Here is a 17,865-nt window from a genome sequence, read left to right as displayed (position 1 = left end):
GAATAGTTACTGTCAATATTTAAAAGCAAGGGTGAATAAAAATGAAGTTTTTGAAAGCTAAAACTGATTTCAGTTTAGGTACTTTGTTTGTCTCCAGTATCATCTAGACAATTTTTTACACTATAATTGTGTAAGTATTCTTCCTCTACACCGCAGTTTTCACATTCAGCCACCTTCATGAAGACATAGACCTAGTCAGCATTGTTAAAGAATTGGTCTCCTCAGAACTTCATGTCAGTAATACACAGTCTGACTTTTCTGGCAGTTGAACTTAGACAAGACTTTGTGACTAAGGCCTTGGCTAAGAGTAAAAAAATTACTTAATTGGCTAAGTGTAAAAAAATTACTTATTACTAGTTAAAAATGCTCATCTACAATGATTAACATAAGAACTTGCAACATCTGAGCACTGGCAAGACTGCTATGCAGGTTGAGAAAATTTCCTGTTAAGACAGGCAGCATCTCCATGCAACATAAAGACTTCCTGGAAGAAGCCATAGAGTCTCTTAGCAAGAATGAGGAAGTGGATCTGCTTGTGGTTCTGTCCACAATAAGAGTGTGTTGTGAAACAAACCTTTCTCAGAGAGCTTTGTTTTAATACGACCAATTCAGACAGGTGCTTGTTCTTAAAAGGTTCTTGGAAAAGAAAAACTTTAGCCAAGAAAAAAAGGTACAGAAAACATCTGAATTCAGGGGATTTCGCTTTTAAAAGAATGCTGTATTGTGTTAGTTCAAGTCACTAGATTCACACCAGCATGACAGTGGAAAGCATGAGTTTTCTGAGATTGTGGAAATCTCTTCCAAATGATCTGAATCCAGAGATACAGGCTAGTGCCATCATCCATCTGTTCCAGTCTCCCATGAGCAGGAGAGTTGCAATGGCCAGCAGAGACCTCGATAGTGACCTCCATTAAAGTGTATCTTTGCTGTCACTGACAGTGTAGACTCATTATCGAGCCCCACTTTGGCCATGTGTTTTTGAGCTTTCCCTTTCCTGCTGGTCTGGAAGAAGGCACTGATCAAGACAAGGTAAGTGGCACAAGCTAACCAAGAGATGCTAACTGCTAGTATAATAGGGTTCCTTTCCATGTAAAAAACTAACCAGTCCCTTTGTTACTTAAAATTACGACATTATATGAATTTATGGTTTTTAACTGCAGAAAAAAACACAACAAACCATCATCTCAGAAGAAAATTAGCAATACTAATAAATACATACTTTTTGGTAAAAGTTACAGAAATGTCAAGTCTGACCTAAAATTCAAAGTGAAGCAAAACACACTAGAATGGGTTATATGGCAGGAAGTGAAATTATGAAAAGGTCAATCTAAAAAGAGATACAGCCCTTTAAAAATACAGAACACTTGACTTTTTATTAGCCTCCATCAAACTAAAGATGTTGTCAGTCAGATCTAATACCCCTATTTACATAACAGACATTTCTTAAATCACTTTCACATTTTCACATTTGAGAATCTAGGTTATCTGTTATGGTAGCAAAAAAGGCCAGACTTTACATTGAAGTCATCATTACCAGACTAGGTAAGCTTACACAAATGTTTTATACCCATTACTATTCTGTTTCATGTTTTATGACAGCAGCACTGCTGGACACTCTGAGACTAAAATAAGATGTTATTCTGAAAAGCTAGAGTAGGTCTTTATGTAGGGAAAGGTCAAGAAGAGTTGGTTCCTGTAGCCCAAATCAACTTTGTTTGATCTTGCTCAATGTTCTCCACCGGTCTTTCAACATGACACTTGTTCGGTTGTTGAAGTTACCATGGGCTAAAATTTTAGCCCAGTTACCCACTCCAAACTCCCTTACTCCTGATTTCAGCTCCAAGTCTTCTTTTGGAGTCCATTTCTAGGGCAAGAAAAACACCAGATATATGAACAGAGAAAGGTATTAATATATTTGCTTATAGCAAATATAAAAGCAAGTTTTCAAACAGCTCTCTAGTTGTAAGAGTACACATGTCAGAGGGGTTTTTTGAGCACCATATCTTGAAACTAGAGATAAATGATAAATTTGTAACTGAACCTGTAGAGCTTTATGGGGGCTCCCAAAGGGGACCTTAGTAAAGCCTTGGGTTAATTGGAGTAACAGGATTGGAAGGAAAAAATGTTTATAGAACATTACAAGAGCCATAAGAATTGTAAATGGCTGAATCTGACAGCCTAAAATTTATAGCTTGGTGGGATAAAAGAAAGGTTGGTTTCCCAGAGTATGTATAAAACCTCTTCCTATAAGTAACAGATCACTTCCAACTATCAAATGGATAAATGGTGTTGGCTATAGAGCAGAAGGGAACATTAGAAAATCATGTTATGGCTCACCTTTACAACTGAAACCTTCAAAATTGTACAGAACTGGGCACAAAGGGAAATGCAGGTGCAAAGGAATAGCCTCAGCTTAAAGCCAGCTAGTAGATCTGGTAAGTGCAAGGAAATGTGAATTACAGGGGAACAAACATCACTTAACTCTGAAAATAATGTACCCAATGGAAATGTAATCTTATGGCTGCTGCCATTACACAAATGCATACCCTCCTGCTTGTGCACAAAGAGAAGATGAGCAGCAGGAACACCCAGCCAATATGACTGTCACAAGAACCCACATCCATGGAAATAGGAGGAAAAAATAAATTTATTTCTTAATGACGTGGAACCCTTTTGGGATCTTTAAAAGATTCTGCTCTTGTAAGCATCATCAGTACAGTCTCTGGCCAGGTGACAATTTTAAGCGCTATTCTGCATGGTTCCACCCTTCTGTTAAATTTAAACTTCTAAAAATTGCAGCAGGGCTCAGACATCAAAGACAAGGGGGAGTCTCTGAGGGGGAGGGAACTTAGATAACATTCAGCCTCAAAACTGTAACAGATCAAAACTGTATCCTGGTTTTTCTCCAAAAAGGGAAAATGTGGCATCTACACAAAGTGCAAACTGAGGTGTGTAAAGACCAAACTTCAAATCTCCAAGCTGGATTTATTCCAGCTTAATGCAAGTATCAGGGCCTTTTCAGTAAACTCTGATCACTGACAAACCTCACTAAGCAGTGAAAGAATTACAAGTAATAGTAGTTCAACTGTATTTCTAAACAGTTAGGAACCTAAAACTTCTCTAAAGTAGTTTACCCTTTATCAAAAATACTTCCTTTTTCTAATTCTTCCTGTTCCACAGATCTTTTGCAACATTAGCAGTGAATAGCTTTTTTTTCTACTATTATTAAAAGGGCAGAGATTCCATTGGAATAATGTAGTTCATCCCATTTCAGAGCATGCCAGAAAACTTTACTAAATAAAATCTTTATTCAACTAACACAGTTATGCTTGACCTACAGCACCAGATAATTCAAATACTTTCATCAAAAGAGACAATCACAACCCTTGTTACTTGCAATGATTAATTACATTTGCTGTTAAAAGGGTTGTTTTTAGCTTGTTTTTATTCTTAATTGCTCACATTGAGCTTTTAAAAAAAAAAAATTTCTTCCATTTATTGTATAAATGAGGGCCTGCTTTACAGGTAAATCAGGGACTGACTCTTTTCACTGAGGAACAGAACAGAGCAATAACTTGTCCCCTGCCCCACTCACTGACAAGCTCTCTGTCCCCTCTGGGACAGAACTTATGTAGATTCCAGCTTTGCACTGTTACAAGAGTGGTTGAAAGCCTGGACATAATGCAGCACTACGCTTGAGCTCACATCAGCACAGTGCCTGGTCCACAGCAACAATGTGACATCTGGCCAGCTCTGAACACCAGCAGAGCAAGCTTGAGTTTGCCAGGCAGAATGTGAAGACATTCTCTCACAAATCTGAAGATCTTGTTATTCCTTTGAGTCAGTTCTGCTCTAGTAACCTGTCTTCCTTTATGCATAAGGGGACTCTGCTCTGAGTCAGAGCTTTTTCTCCTTCAGCTTTAAATATATGATTTTTTTTTCCATACAACTCTGACAAAACTCTAAACACCCAGATTTTCAGACACATTGCTAATTTAAATCACGTATCATCCAGATTTTAGACAACTCAAAGGACTTGCAATATAATTACTGGATATAAAATTGAGTACAAACAGTTCTCTAAATTCTGTGACACTTGCATCCCCTAATTTAGGAATGAGAAAATAAAGTGTGTGTCCTTTCAATAGCACTGCAGATTGTTCTATGCAGCTAACTGAAAACACTGCAATGAAAGGCTGAAAATGGGCACTGAACCATTGCAATGAAATGCCATTTACAAAACAAGAGCAAACAATGCCAACATTGAATGAGGGACTACATGGAAAAGGAAGTTCTAGAAGTCAACAGCTTGACATTCATTGCATTCTTTCATGCATGTGGACAATTTTATAACCCAGATGATTAAGCAGAGGAGCAGATTTATTGTTTAAAAGGCCAATTATCATTGCTTTCTATAAAACATTTATGAGGTTTTAGTGGTAGGGAGTAAGGCATAAATATAACAGAGGAACAGATGCCTACAACTTTTCTAAGTGTTGAAAGAAACACAGTTCTGAATCTTAAGTTTCATTTAAGTTCTTTTAACATTTTCAATGCCCCTGTCAGATGCAGTTCTCTACAAATTTAGTCTTTATATTTCAATCAAGGTTGACATATAACAACATAACAACATAATTAAGCAAACAAGTCCTATTTTTTTCTAACAAGATGTGTGTGTAAGCCCTAGACCTAGACACAGTGCTTGTAGGTGACCCAGTAACAGACTAGCTCAGCACAAAAATATGTGACTACAAAGCTTTCATTAGCTCTGTGTCATTGTGGTCCAAACAGTTTAATTCTTGATGTTGAAAACAAGCTTGATGGAAGGGCTCATGCTTACCAGCAACTGCCTAACAAGGTACCTATTCAAGTATATGTGGGAATAAAGTAATTTTGTCTTTAAAAGCAAAAAGCAAATCCAGTAAGTGATGCTTTTTTTTTTTTTTTTTAGGGCACTGGTTTTATCTGCAGCTTTTAAACAGATTGTCAGTGATCTAACTATTCCTGAGATTTGTGAGAAAGTGAAAATCTCTTTATAGGGGCTTAAACTTCAAGAATGAGGTCTCATTTGAGGACAGCATGTAACTGAAGATTTAATCAGTACATCAACTTCAGTAAAAATGCTTAAAGAAATAGGAGGAAGTACAACTCTCCTCCAGAAAAAAAAAAAACCAAACCAAAACAGATTTGGTCCTCCCTGTTATGTGAAAAAGTGAACACCAGAAAAATGAAACAGCTCACATCAAAATGGATATATGATAACTTGTATATAACTTGATATATAACTTGTACTATAATCTAAACAGAAAGACTCCACGTTGCTTCCTAAGAGATATTATGAAGAGGAATCCAACAATGGCAATACACGTATTCAATGTTAATTTCTTCAGTTATCATGATAAAATGCTGAAGGCTCATGAAGGAAAATTGGCTATAATCAAAAATTAGCTTGAAAGACCCCAACATCAAAGCAACTTCCAATTGCATTCTATTAAGGCATACACTTCTGCACATCCCACCAATGGGAATTCTAGCATTAGTGAACACAGGAGGGTTATTTTAATGTAATTTAATGAAGTAGGCTTACCCATGAAGAGTGCACAAAGGATCATTTGAAATGTAGCATTATAAGAAGAACCTACTATTTGGTTTATAAAAACTAGAGTAGTTTTCCAAGTAAATATGTTTTTGCATCACATAAAAAAGTATTGAATTATAAAACTGCTAAATCTTTAAGCTTCTAAGCTGGAAAATGAGTTGCCTCTGATAATTGCCTGAAATTCTCACAGGCAAATGACATCCTGAATTCTTTAATCCAAACTGTGGAAAGAATTTTTTATCTCACACGAAACTTTGGTAATGGTGTATTTCAACAAATAAAAGCCTTGGAAGCATTAGCAACAGCAATATTTGAGACAGTAAAAATATGTTATATTTCCTGTCTTTAAAAGAAAGGGACTGTAACAATTTCAGGAACTGTAGCACTTGAGTAATCTACCGAATCTTAAATCTAAGCACTAGATTTAAAAATTAGATTAAGGCCGAGAAAAAAAATCTGTGCATGAAGATTCATTTTATCTCCATTTAGAAGAGAAAATAGGTACAAACCTGTCTTCTTCGGCTATATGCCAAAGAAACTTCGTTTTGTCCCACATTTTGCATGCTGTTAAGACCTAGAAGACAGTTAATATAAATCCAAAACAAAGAGGAGTCAACATCAAGCCAGCAGTTTTGCATTTTACCATTTAGACCTGACAAGAATGTACACTATTTTGATATGCTTTGACAGATTGGGAAAATTTCAATGTCTCTTTACATACATACTTTTATAAATGAATACACGTGAATCTTGCCATAGTACAAGGGCTTCAAAAAATAGGATATTCAAAAAACCCACCCTAATTTCTATACAATAGAGTTCACAGAATTATATTTTAAACACTTAGATAAAAATTGGTACATAATAACAAAATATTCGATTTTGGTAAAAACATTTTTACTATATGCACGACTCTCATTTTACATAGAATGGGAAGTAAGAACCAATCAGAACTATGATTCTTTGTATACAAATTCCATAATTTCCAAGTAGATGTATCAGTTTTTAACTGTGGCAAGCATTCAAGGCATCTTAAGAGTTTGTCCTTCCATATACCAACATGGCCATGTGCAGGAACTATAACATCATCTTGCTGTGGTAAGAGGGTACTAATGGTCTTAAGAACTTACTTATAACTGTTATATTATCTGTGTTAGATTTTTTAAGAAGTAATACCAGGAAATCACACAAACATCCTGACTTTGTACATTTTACAATACAATTTGTTTTTCAGCTAACTTCTTTAGTTCTTTCCCAATCAAGTTATCTAGCACAGAATTCAGAAAGAAATGGATTTCAGTACTCCTGTCAGCTTTCTTTGGGACAGAAAAGCCTAAGTCCTGTAAACCAACCAAGCAAATCAGAAAATAGTGAATAATTTTGCAAAATTAATTGCTAGAGAACATTAAGCCACTTCACAGCTTCCTAAATATGGCAACCACCAAATTTGCATTTGTGCAGAAACCATACACAACTTTGAGTGTTTTTATCCACCACAATCATTTCTGCATTAATCCAATCACATGGGAAGGCAGTTAGAAATAAGTGTTTGACATGACTGTTTTGAAATTGTAAAAATAAACTAATACTCACTCTGAAGAACTCTGCTCTCTTTGGGCTTCTGTCTTGAACGTCTCCTGCAAAGAACACAGATCTGAAGTAAAAATACAAAGTACTTGATGAAAAGTCTGTAACCAGAGCAATAACACAAATTTTTTACCTTGCTATGGGTTTTTTTATGACTCCAGATGACTGACTTGTGATACACTGTTTCTCTTTCACCAACCTTAAAAAGAAAAGACAAAAAAATTATTTCCTAGGCAGCAACTTGCCATTTATATGATTCAACAATATTTTAATGAAAGAATCCTAAGCCTTCTCTACAGAAGCAGTGGCATAAAATAACTGACTGCTTCAATGCATTCACCCTCTTAACCTTGCCTCCCTATACCTGGAGGAGAAATACAGAATCTGCTGAGTTGGAAGGCACCCACAAGGATCACTGAGTTCAGCTTTTAGCCCTGCACAGACATCCCCAGGAGTCACACCATGTATCTGAGACCACTGTGCAAATGTTTTCTGAACTCTATCAGGTTTGGTAATGTGACCACTTCCTTGGGTAGCCTGTTCCCAAGACATTTAAGTTGAAGATAAGAGGCATTTTGAACTTCTATTTTTCATTAGGAATTATTTACATAGGTATTTTTGAACGAGTCTTTCATCATATCTCTCAGATGTGTCAGGAGCTGCCCTTCTAAAAAAGCAAATTAAAAAAAAAATCTTATTACTTGTCTTCCTCTCTACTGTCTGCGTCAGTGTTTTCTTAACTAAATGATGCCAAGTATTCCAAGTAGAAAAATGAAGAAATACAGACTCTATCCCAGCTAAAGCCAGCAATTTATTCTCCCTGAACAAGTGGTGATAAACCTAGAATATTAGCATTTTCCAAAATAATCATGTCATTGTTCTGAAGGTTTGCACTGTCAGAATCATGAAGCAACATAACTATTTCCCTTCACACTAGTATCATTAAGGGGTCAGCTGTAAGAAAAATGTAAGACTGATTCCATTTCCTAATTCTTTTTCCTCTTGAGATGACCTATAGCCTGAAATTAGAACTAAAAGGAGTTCAATCAAGCATTAAAAAAGCAAAGTCTTTCTTGTCCTTATATTATTATAGACTGACAGCTGTTAAAACTGCAAATTGTGCAACCTCACAAATAATTAAACTTAATGACAGGCTTTTTCATGTAAATGCCAAAAGTAACAACCACAGAAGAACACAAATTTAAAGAAAATAGGGAATGTGCTTGTAGCTAATTTTCTATTGGACAGCAATTTGGAATTTAGTGCCCCCCCTTTTACCTACTCTTTGATCTACAAGTTTCATGTTACCATCCAAGTACATCCCTTAGCAGTATAATACTTAATACAAACCTTTGTTTTGTTTCCAAATCACTTTTGCCATTTTCATTGACTTCCACAGGTCTGTTCTGCAATGCTGTTGCTCCCAACCCTTTAGACACCACATGTTTTGTGGCTTCCTGTGAGAAATGTAATTGATATCTTAAAATTAAAGCCAGGCAGTACCTAGATAGGAGTTTGCACTAAGATTAACATGCATACTTTTTATTAGAACTAGCAGTGCTTATTTGATAGACACTTCAGAGGTATTAACATTAAAGTAAGTAGTTTCAAAACAACTTTAGCATGTTAAGTTGAAATCCATAAAGATCTTTATCAACTAATAACTTGGAGAAATTTTAGTCATAGCTGCAACTGATTTTTATAGGGACACAAAGAAATACAACAAATAGTTGCATAATGAGTAAACTTAAGAATGTGTTAAGTAAATTACAGAACTTAACTAAGACTGCAAATACTATCAAAGTACTCCAAAGTCTGGTTTTTCTAACTAGGTTAGAAACTAAAACTGACAGGTGCCAAGTTTATCTAGTTCCATAGCACATGGCAGGACAAAGCATACATGTAGCATGTTCAAAAGACATGTCTAAGCAGACTTAAGGCTTGTAATAGAACCTTTTTTGCACTGGCAAAAAATATTTCTAACATCCTGCTCAAACTTCTAGCCACAAACTAAGATTATTTCTCCTCCATTGCCAAGCAAAGGAAGTAGTAAATCATTACTCCTTATAGAGTACCTAAAAGGGGACTCCTACACTGAATTATGATGGGACAAACTTCTTACCAGAGCCTTTAGAGGTAGGACAAGAGTTAATGTTTTTAAACTAAAAGAGGGTAGATTTGGACTAGATTTAAGGAAGAATTTTGTTTTGTTTATGATGACAGTGGCAAAACACAGAACATGCTGCCCAGCAAGGTTGATGTCTGATCCCTGAAAACCTTCAAGGCCAGGTTGAATGGGGCTCTAAACAACCTGATCTAATTAAAGATGTCCCTTCTTATTGCAGGGTTGGTTATTGTGGGTTGGACTAAACTACCTTTAAAGATTCCTTTCAATCCAAATTACTCTATGATTATACTTCCTACATCTGGCACTAGAAGAAAGAGAAATTAGCAATTAAAGCTAGAATGTTCTTCTGCAGAGAAGACAGTGTGCACTGCTGGGAGACCTGTGTGCTGCACAGAAGTGGGAATTCCTCACAAAGTTGTCTCCTCCATGTGCCAGAATAACTGTTCAAAGTAAGATTTGCAATGTGGGTGCAGACAGTAGGACAAACATGCAGGCAGTGGGGATGCAGGCAGTGAGGGCTTTAGGCATGTTTAGTATGGAATTGTGGGCCTTCTCTGACACCTCCGAGCCTCCACTTCCTCTTAGACTCAAAGAAAGAGCCTTGAAAAGTAAACTTGAAAACTGACATTCAAGTGAAACCATTAAAAAGTATTCCTTGTATTATACTTTGAGTGTATGTAATAAGTTGTTCAGTCTCTCTGGTAAGAGAATGAAAAACAGAGAGGGACTTCAGGATTGTTTATTTAAAATTTGCTTCTTATTACCTTTAGACATCTGTGCTTTTGTAATTGAATAATTCAATATTCTTTTATACGAAGTAAACATAAGAGAAATTCTTTACAATCCTCCTGAAGATGAACTGAAGAAGGAATGTTGTTCTTGCCAATTTTAAATCACTTTTGAGCAAGACTGTTTGTAAGGAACATTTGTATTTACAGGAAAACAGCAATAATAGCTTGCTATCTCCTAACTCCCCTGACATTCCTAAAGCATTTATCCAAATTAACAGGTCTTGATTTTTTATTTTTAGTATGGGAAGACATGTAGGCTTAAATAAAATAAGCATTAAATATAAAGCTACATTTTTAAAGGAGTCCCATATCAGAACTGCATCTCTTAAGCAGCTCTTGTTTTAATTATACTAATGTCCTAACTATTTTTCTAATCAAAAAGTTGTGGGAAAAACATTCATAGAAGATATTTACGAGGAGTCTCTTTCCTACTAACTTTCTCCAAGACATATTAATTAAAACAAGAAGGTTGAAAATAAGACAATCCAAAGGAAGGCAAAGTTTCCTTTTCATCTAATACAGTAATTGAATATTGCCCAAACAACCCCCTTGGAAGGAGACATCTATTTAATCGTATCAGGTAAATTTTTTCCAAAGTTTTCAAAATACTTTCAACATACCTGTATTAAGAAGTTAGTTTCATTTTCTTTCAAGAAAAGTTCAATGTAAGACTTGATTTTACTTATCAAAAGACTGTAACTGAAGCTTTGCAGAAGAGGAACATATGGATCCTTGGTTTTAATTACGGTTGCCAGCTTCACCCTTAAAGGCTAAGAAAAGCACACTTTATACAACACAATCCTGCAGCAAACTTGGTATCTATGCTAAACAGGAAATACAGAAAGCTCAACATGATGATTATACAGTTTCCTGCATATCCCTATACAGTTCATGCTGCAGTTTGAAACAGTTCTAGAGTCAACTAGTCATAATGCCAGGTATGTACCTTATGTAAATGGTAAAGTGTAACTGACCAGAGATTTACATTTTCATTTCCATTATGAATAACACTGAAAGCAGGGGTGTCAATGGAGGAAAAACACCCAAAACAAGCCACCCATTACTTGGTTTTCTCATTTGCTGCCTCAAAAAGACTGCCATTGAAAGGGGTGTACAGTGTTCAGGAGAAGGATAACTTAGTACAGCACCATTAAGGATACATTAATACTGATAATTAGAAATTCTTATTTTGTCTACCAATACCTCTGAATTTTACAGAAGCCAATATAGGCAGAGAATTATCTTCTGTGTATATGTCATTTTTATATATGAATTTGAGTATATTACCACAATCTACACTTTCCAAACATCCAAATCCTCTGAATGGAAGTGTATAAGTTATACACAGGCTACTACTTACATAGAGCATGTGTCCTAATATACCAGTTGAAGATATAGGAAGCATTTTTAACTTCTTTTCACCTGCAGTTCTTCTGTTGCTCTTTTCTCCACTCCAGCAAACTCAAGTTGTGCACTGTGATTTGAGTGAATATCTCTCTATTATATTAGAGAGATATTCACTCAAACTTGCACCTTTCTGAATGATGCAGTCAGCTTCAAACCAGGAGGTGGCCTAACATATATGTTGTCTTTTCCAGTCTGAGGCATAATAGCATCCAGTCTGAAGCTAATGAGTTTTCCTTCCCTGGGATGCTTTGGTACATAGAACACTAATCAAAGGTGACAAACAGAGTCAGTCCCCTACAACAGAAATCAGCAAATTGGCTGTTAGTAGTCAGCACTATCAAATTCCTAGAATTTGTAGTGCCATCTCACTCCTCATATGAAGTGGAAGAGGGGATGAAGGACAACTGCTGCTGAAAGCATTTTACTCCTACAAAAATCATCCAGTATGTCTATCAATCTCCTGGCCACAAATTTCCTTTTGTATTTTAAAGTGACATAGGTATGAAAGTGACTGCACAGACAATAATGAGATTGAAGTTATGCAGGTAGGATTTGCTAGCTTTGCAAACCAACTACCCTCTTTCTCCTCTGAAAGTCAAGAGCTTTTAATGCAATTTAAACAAGTTACTACCTTATCTGATTCAGAGTCTGTGAACAGCCTTTCAAGAACTTCAGCAGCTTCTTTGAAATATCTGTTTTCCATATGGACTGCTACAATCTACAAGAAATATAATTAAAAGATATGGCGAAATACTTTCCACCCGAGATTCAGAAAAAGCAAGAGAATTCACAATTCTACAGTTTTCTAAGACTCCAAAAATTCAGATGATTATATATTTAAGGGTTACTGACACATATCTACTTCTAACAGTTAACTCTGAAATGAGTTTTGAAATTTATTTCAATTGGTATCTTTTTCAGATTGGCAGCTTTTGAAACAAATTTTAACTGGTACAAACAGGACCCATATGAGATAGAAAAAGGTCCCCTGTACAGATCTATTTACTCTGTACTAAAACTGAAAATTCAGTTCAGTCTGCTAATAGCCCAAGATTTTTGTAAAAAGGGCTCTGTTTTAGTAAGATAGAATTTTTAAGGTTGGACAAGACCTTTAAGGTCATCAAGTCCAACCATCAACCTAGCACAAGACCACCATGTTCACCATTAAACCATATCCTCAAGTGCTATATCCACATGTTTTTTTCAAACACTTCCAAGGATAGCATCTCCAGCACTTCCCTGGGCTGTCTGTTCCAATGTTGTGCAACTCTTTGTGTGAAAGTTTTTCCTTATACCCAATCTAAATCTCCCCTGGCACAACTTGAGGCCATTTCCCCTCATCCTGTCACTAGCCACCTGGGAGAAGAGACCAACTCCCATATGGCTCCAGTCTCCTTTCAGACAGTTATAGAGAGTGACAAGGTCCCCCCTGAGCCTCCTTTTCTCCAGGCTAAACACTCCCAGCTCCCTCAGCTGCTCCTAGTAACATTTGTGCTCCAGACCCTTCACCAGTTCCTTTGCCCTTCTCTGACCGCTCTCCAGCATCTCAAAGTCTTTCTTGTCCTGAGGGGCCCAGAGCTGAACACAGGATTCGAGGTGTGGCCTCACCAGTGCTGAGCACAGGGGACAATCACTGCCCTGGTCCTGCTGGCCACACTGTTCCTGATACAGGCCAGGTGCCATTCATTGGCCTGCTTGGCCACCTGGACACATCCTGGCTCTGGTTTAGCTGCTGTTGACCAGCACCCCCAGGTCCTTTCCTGCCAGGCAGATTTCCAGCTACTCATTCCCAATGAGTAGGGAGCATCCTGAAGCATTATGAGTAAGTCACACAGACCTGAATTTGAATCAAGCGACGAATTTCTTCATGAAGTTTTTCCAGTTTAATTTCTTCCCTTTCAAGTAAAGTCCAGAAAGACAGAGCAGATTCCAAAGGTGAAATTCTTTGATCGTTTTCAAACTGTAATCCTTAGAAGGAAAAAAACCCAAAGTACTTATAAAAATTAAAGGATAAAGTGAAATAGATTACAGTATGCAGTAAAGTAATAGAATATAGTATGCAGTAAAGTAATATGTATTATACAATTTCAATTCCTTTTTCCTCAAGTTTTAGGTGTTTAAGAAACCTGAAGCAACTGTCTTCTTTTCAGAGACTGGTTCTTCCTACCATTGCTACTAACATTACTGCTGCATTTTCAGGGGCAATTATGTCAGCTAATTATTGTTCACTTAAAATGCCACTTGCAATTAGGTATTTGGTCTGGCATTAATAATACATTAAACTTAGCATGAGATTTCACAACATTTGATATTGATACTATTAATTTTGTAATATAATCAGCATGCTAAGTAGTTTGTTTTTTTCTTCCTGTGTCTATCACTATTTCCATGTCTTAACTTTCTGTTGTATTTGAAGTGCTTAAACCAAGAGGGAAACTCAAACAGGTCTACACAGGAGTGTCACTTAAGAAGCAGAAGCAACCCCCCATGCCAGTGTACTGCTGTGCCAACACCAAGGTTTGTGCAAACTCCCAGCAAAGGATCAGTGACCAGTTCTGGCAGAAATCTAGTCTAGCCAAATATTCATCCCCTTATCACTCTCAAGCAGTTTCCCAGTCTGGTCATTGCACACCTGCACAAGTGAGTGTGCCAAGGTAACAGATGCAGGAGGAGCTGGCAGGTGCACAAGTGCTTCTTCCCATGGCACTGCCAACTTCACCCAAGATGTTCACTGAACTACAGCCTCACCTATGCCTTCATTTTATGGCATCAGCAGAATCTGTCTTAATAACTTATTCCTTTCATTAAGTATTTTTCAGACAGAAGGTAAGCAATTTACGCAATACTGAAGAGAAAAATTATTTTATATCCACAATAAAATAATGTCAAACAGTGAAATTTCAAACAATATTATGCGCATATATACACATAACTAAAACAAAAACGTGTTTAGCTATTGTCTCAATCAAGTAACATGACACTTCATATTGTTTAATAGTGTAAAACAAAAGTGTTGAGCTCTTAGAGAGCTGAAACAGTCTTGTCTGTGTGATCATCACAGATCAAATATCTTAATAACTAGAAAAATAGGAAAGCTACCATATATTAGCTTTCCATGTACATTGTGCAGCTACACCTGATGTAATACCTACTACACACATGCAATCTTCCTCACCACACAGATCATTCTCTACTGATAAGATAGGAACACACAATGAAGTAATATTCTCAAGTGTTATATACAGTAATATAATTTAGAGCATTAGGACAAAATTTTCATAATTTGTGTACTATTTTAAATAATTTGATGAACTATTTTATATATTAGAATTTGATTTCCAAGCTAAACTAAATCAGGATGCCATAAAACCTGATAAGAAACATAGGAAATTTAATTGTATAAAAACAAAACTTTTTGGCATTGCTAGGCTAGAATACACTTTTTTCTTCCATGCTCATGCTTTTAAGACTGCTTCTGAAGTCTTTAAATTCCAAAGAGTTTTATCAAACAGTGAAAAAAAAAAAAGAAGTTAAGTCTTCCAGAAACTCAAACAAAATCATCTTGGCTAAACCAACAAGTTGCAAATGCAGCCAAACAGAAGATGTAGTGAGTAAGAGCCCCAAGGACTTGCTGCCAGCTGAGATCTTACAGTCTTCTGTAGGAAACATGGGCAGTCATCCTTTTCATCCATCTTCTCATTCCTGCTGCCTGTCCTACTTTAATCTCTAGAGTTAAATGTGCAGAAAAGAACACATATCCCGAGTTTTAAACTTGTAAGTATTGCTCACTAAGAGCTAGTCAGGTCTTTCCAGTATGTTTCTTTTGTTGATACTACTCTGACAAAAAAAACCTGGTAATTTTAGAAGTACATGGTCATTCAAACTCCATGTAGCTAAGTCAGTCAGCACAGAGTGACACCAGTGCTGCAGACAGCTCAGTCACACGTATAATAAACATAGTCCAAAAAGTGAAATTTATTCAATTTATTTATATATAGCTATATCTATATTCAAAAAATATATATGTGCATAGTAAAGGCTATGTGAAAGCATGTCTAATGTACCTGTGTAGAAGTTCATGCAACTATTTTTAAACACTTGAAAAAAAAGAACCTGAGTATTTACCAAGGCTTTTTCCTTGTGCAATTCTTATCAAAAGCTGGCAGAGATATACTGTTTTTTTCTGATGTTGAGGTATTTGGGAGAGGCCACTAATAAGAGCTGTAAAAGAAGAGAAAATTCAAGTCAGTTTTGCTCCACCACTGCCACAGTGTGGCTAGATATATACTAGACACTGTGTTATCAGATTTTACTAAATTTCTAATTCCTTAAGAAACCAATGAAGCCCACTTCATTAGTATTCTTCCTTGCTAAAACAACTGAAATAATATTTAAGAGCTTGACCAGAAGAATATATCCTTTTCTGAAGAAACAGCAGAATTAATCACAGGAATTCATCCAATTCAAAGACCATAGTATTAAATGTAGAGGTTTTTTGGTAAGTAGGGTACTACAAAAGACAGCTGTCTGCTCCAAAGAACACTTCCAGGGAATGCCCACAAACCATAAGCCACAGACAGACTGGTATAGCATGTTGCTATAGCAACTTACAGAAATAAAGCAGTAAAAGCTACATGGAAAGCTTACTCAGAAATGTAAATTTACAAGGAAAATCCTCCTTGCAAGGGTGTAAGGTCACAAGGATTATTACATATTTTAAAATGGGAGCTATCATGAGCTTATTCCCATCATTCAGGTTACTGTGAATTTCTTATGCTAATGTGCTGGATATAGTAATTCAACTTCACACCATAATACAGAACCATTCAAAATGAAAAATGAATCACAGAATAATTGGGGTTCAAAGGAGCTGCTGGGTATCATCTGGAACCACTGCCTTCCTACCTTTCTGCACTTGCTTCAGTTTGAATTGACTTTCTTGTTGACAGCCAGTCATCATTTCTGTAGGGTCTCCTTTTGTCACATGCAAGAGTAACAGTTCTGTGTTTCTATGAAAAAACCACACCTACTTTTCTATTACAATCTTATGACTGTGCTTAGCTTTTCCCAAAGACTTTTACAATATTGACTTCATAATCTTTGAGTGCCAAACTCTTTCCTCTGTTGCTGAACAGTGTAGGAGCAAGTTCAAAATTTGCTATTACTTGTTATTTCCACATGACATTGAATTCTGTACAACTTAATTAATAGTTTTTACTAACACACTCAGTCTTCCCAGGAGATATTTTCACTCTGCTTTTGCATTGCATTGTCTCTGCTTCCCACCTGCACAAAACCTCAGTACAATTCTGCTGAGCTGCAGTCCAAAGGCCACACATCGAGAAGCAACATAAATAATTTAATCTAGCAGCCCCCCATTCAAAGTACTTTAGTAAATTATCATTAGATTTCTTACCATATCCCATATCAACCTACTTTGTAATCATTCTGCATGCCATTGTATTCCATTCTTTGCACAAGTTTGAACAAGTCATACTCCTACGTTCACCTGAGTCAAGAACATCTACACAGACAAAATATCCCCCAAAGCTCTAACCTGGTATCCGCAGGAAAACTGCTTCTTACAGAAGAAAACATCATAAATCCATCAAATTTATCTGAGACTTAGACATTTACTTCTAATTGTCAACCATTCTCACGCTAAAGTTTATTCCCATTTTAAATAAATGTTTTTCCATTCAAAACCCAGTCACCACACTTCATCTCATCTCATCTCATCTCTGTCTGCCAGACTATAGTTCTCTGAAATACTTCTAGCACTGCTATATTGCTGCCGTGTGCGAGTGCTGCCGATACCACCCCAGCCCTCCACAGCCCGGGGATCTCCTGAGGTCCCCGAAAGAGCTGAGCATCACCCCCAGCGCTGTTGACCACGGTGGTCGATGGGCAGTGAGTGTTTTAGCGCCCCGGCGTGCAGGAAGGCGCTGCCCCTGCGGCCCCTCAGGACTCGCTGTCCCGGGAGCGGCTGTGGAGAGCCCGAACCGCCGCTACCCCTCACCCTGCGCAACGTCCCTCCACCGCCAGAACTCCGCCCCGCTCTGCTCCGCGAAGTGCCGGCACAGGCAGGAGCAGACAAACTCCAGCATCCACTCCGCGGCCACGGCCTCCAGGGCCTCCGGCGGGGCCAAACTGACGGAGCTGCTCACGGAGCTGCTGCCGCCGCCGTCCGCCGCTCCCGGCGCGTCCTGGGCCGCCGTCGCCATGTTCAAACTGCGCGCCAACGGCTGCCAACCCTGAGCTTCGCCGCGTCACAGCCAATCAGAGCGATCGTACCGCCCCGCTCTGCATCCAATCAGAAAAGCCTTTCGGCCTGGCCCCGCCCTGTTCGCCGA

The 17,865-nt window shown here is 37.4% G+C and overlaps 1 protein-coding gene across 1 annotated transcript; it reads right to left on the bottom strand.

The window, feature by feature from the left end:
• Positions 1-19: 19 nt before the first annotated feature.
• TERF1 (telomeric repeat binding factor 1) lies at positions 20-17,736 on the bottom strand. Its single transcript, XM_071421012.1, has 10 exons — positions 17,532-17,736; positions 15,638-15,733; positions 13,350-13,480; positions 12,144-12,230; positions 10,726-10,875; positions 8,537-8,643; positions 7,320-7,385; positions 7,193-7,236; positions 6,109-6,173; positions 20-1,864 (listed from the first exon to the last, which is right to left on the bottom strand). Exons 1-10 carry the CDS (start codon positions 17,734-17,736, stop codon positions 1,706-1,708), a joined length of 1,110 nt encoding a protein of 369 aa, XP_071277113.1. The 3' UTR covers positions 20-1,705.
• Between the last annotated feature and the right edge of the window lie 129 nt (positions 17,737-17,865).

This window comes from Agelaius tricolor, unplaced genomic scaffold, assembly GCF_023055355.1.
Source record: "Agelaius tricolor isolate 1412-34295 unplaced genomic scaffold, bAgeTri1.0.p SCAF_2, whole genome shotgun sequence".
NCBI classification, from domain to species: Eukaryota; Metazoa; Chordata; class Aves; order Passeriformes; family Icteridae; genus Agelaius; species Agelaius tricolor.
The sequence above is the reverse complement of the archived record's forward strand: the minus strand, read 5'-3'. Positions and strand labels throughout refer to the sequence as shown.

Coding starts and splice junctions, on each gene's coding strand:
- TERF1 (XM_071421012.1), bottom strand. CDS start 17,736: ATGGCGACGGCGGCCCAGGACGCGCCGGGAGCGGCGGACGGCGGCGGC. Junction 8,644..10,725: donor AAACTAACTTCTTAATACAG/GTATGTTGAAAG, acceptor CATTTCTCACAG/GAAGCCACAAAACATGTGGT. Junction 7,386..8,536: donor GATTTGGAAACAAAACAAAG/GTTTGTATTAAG, acceptor TTTCTTTTTAAG/GTTGGTGAAAGAGAAACAGT.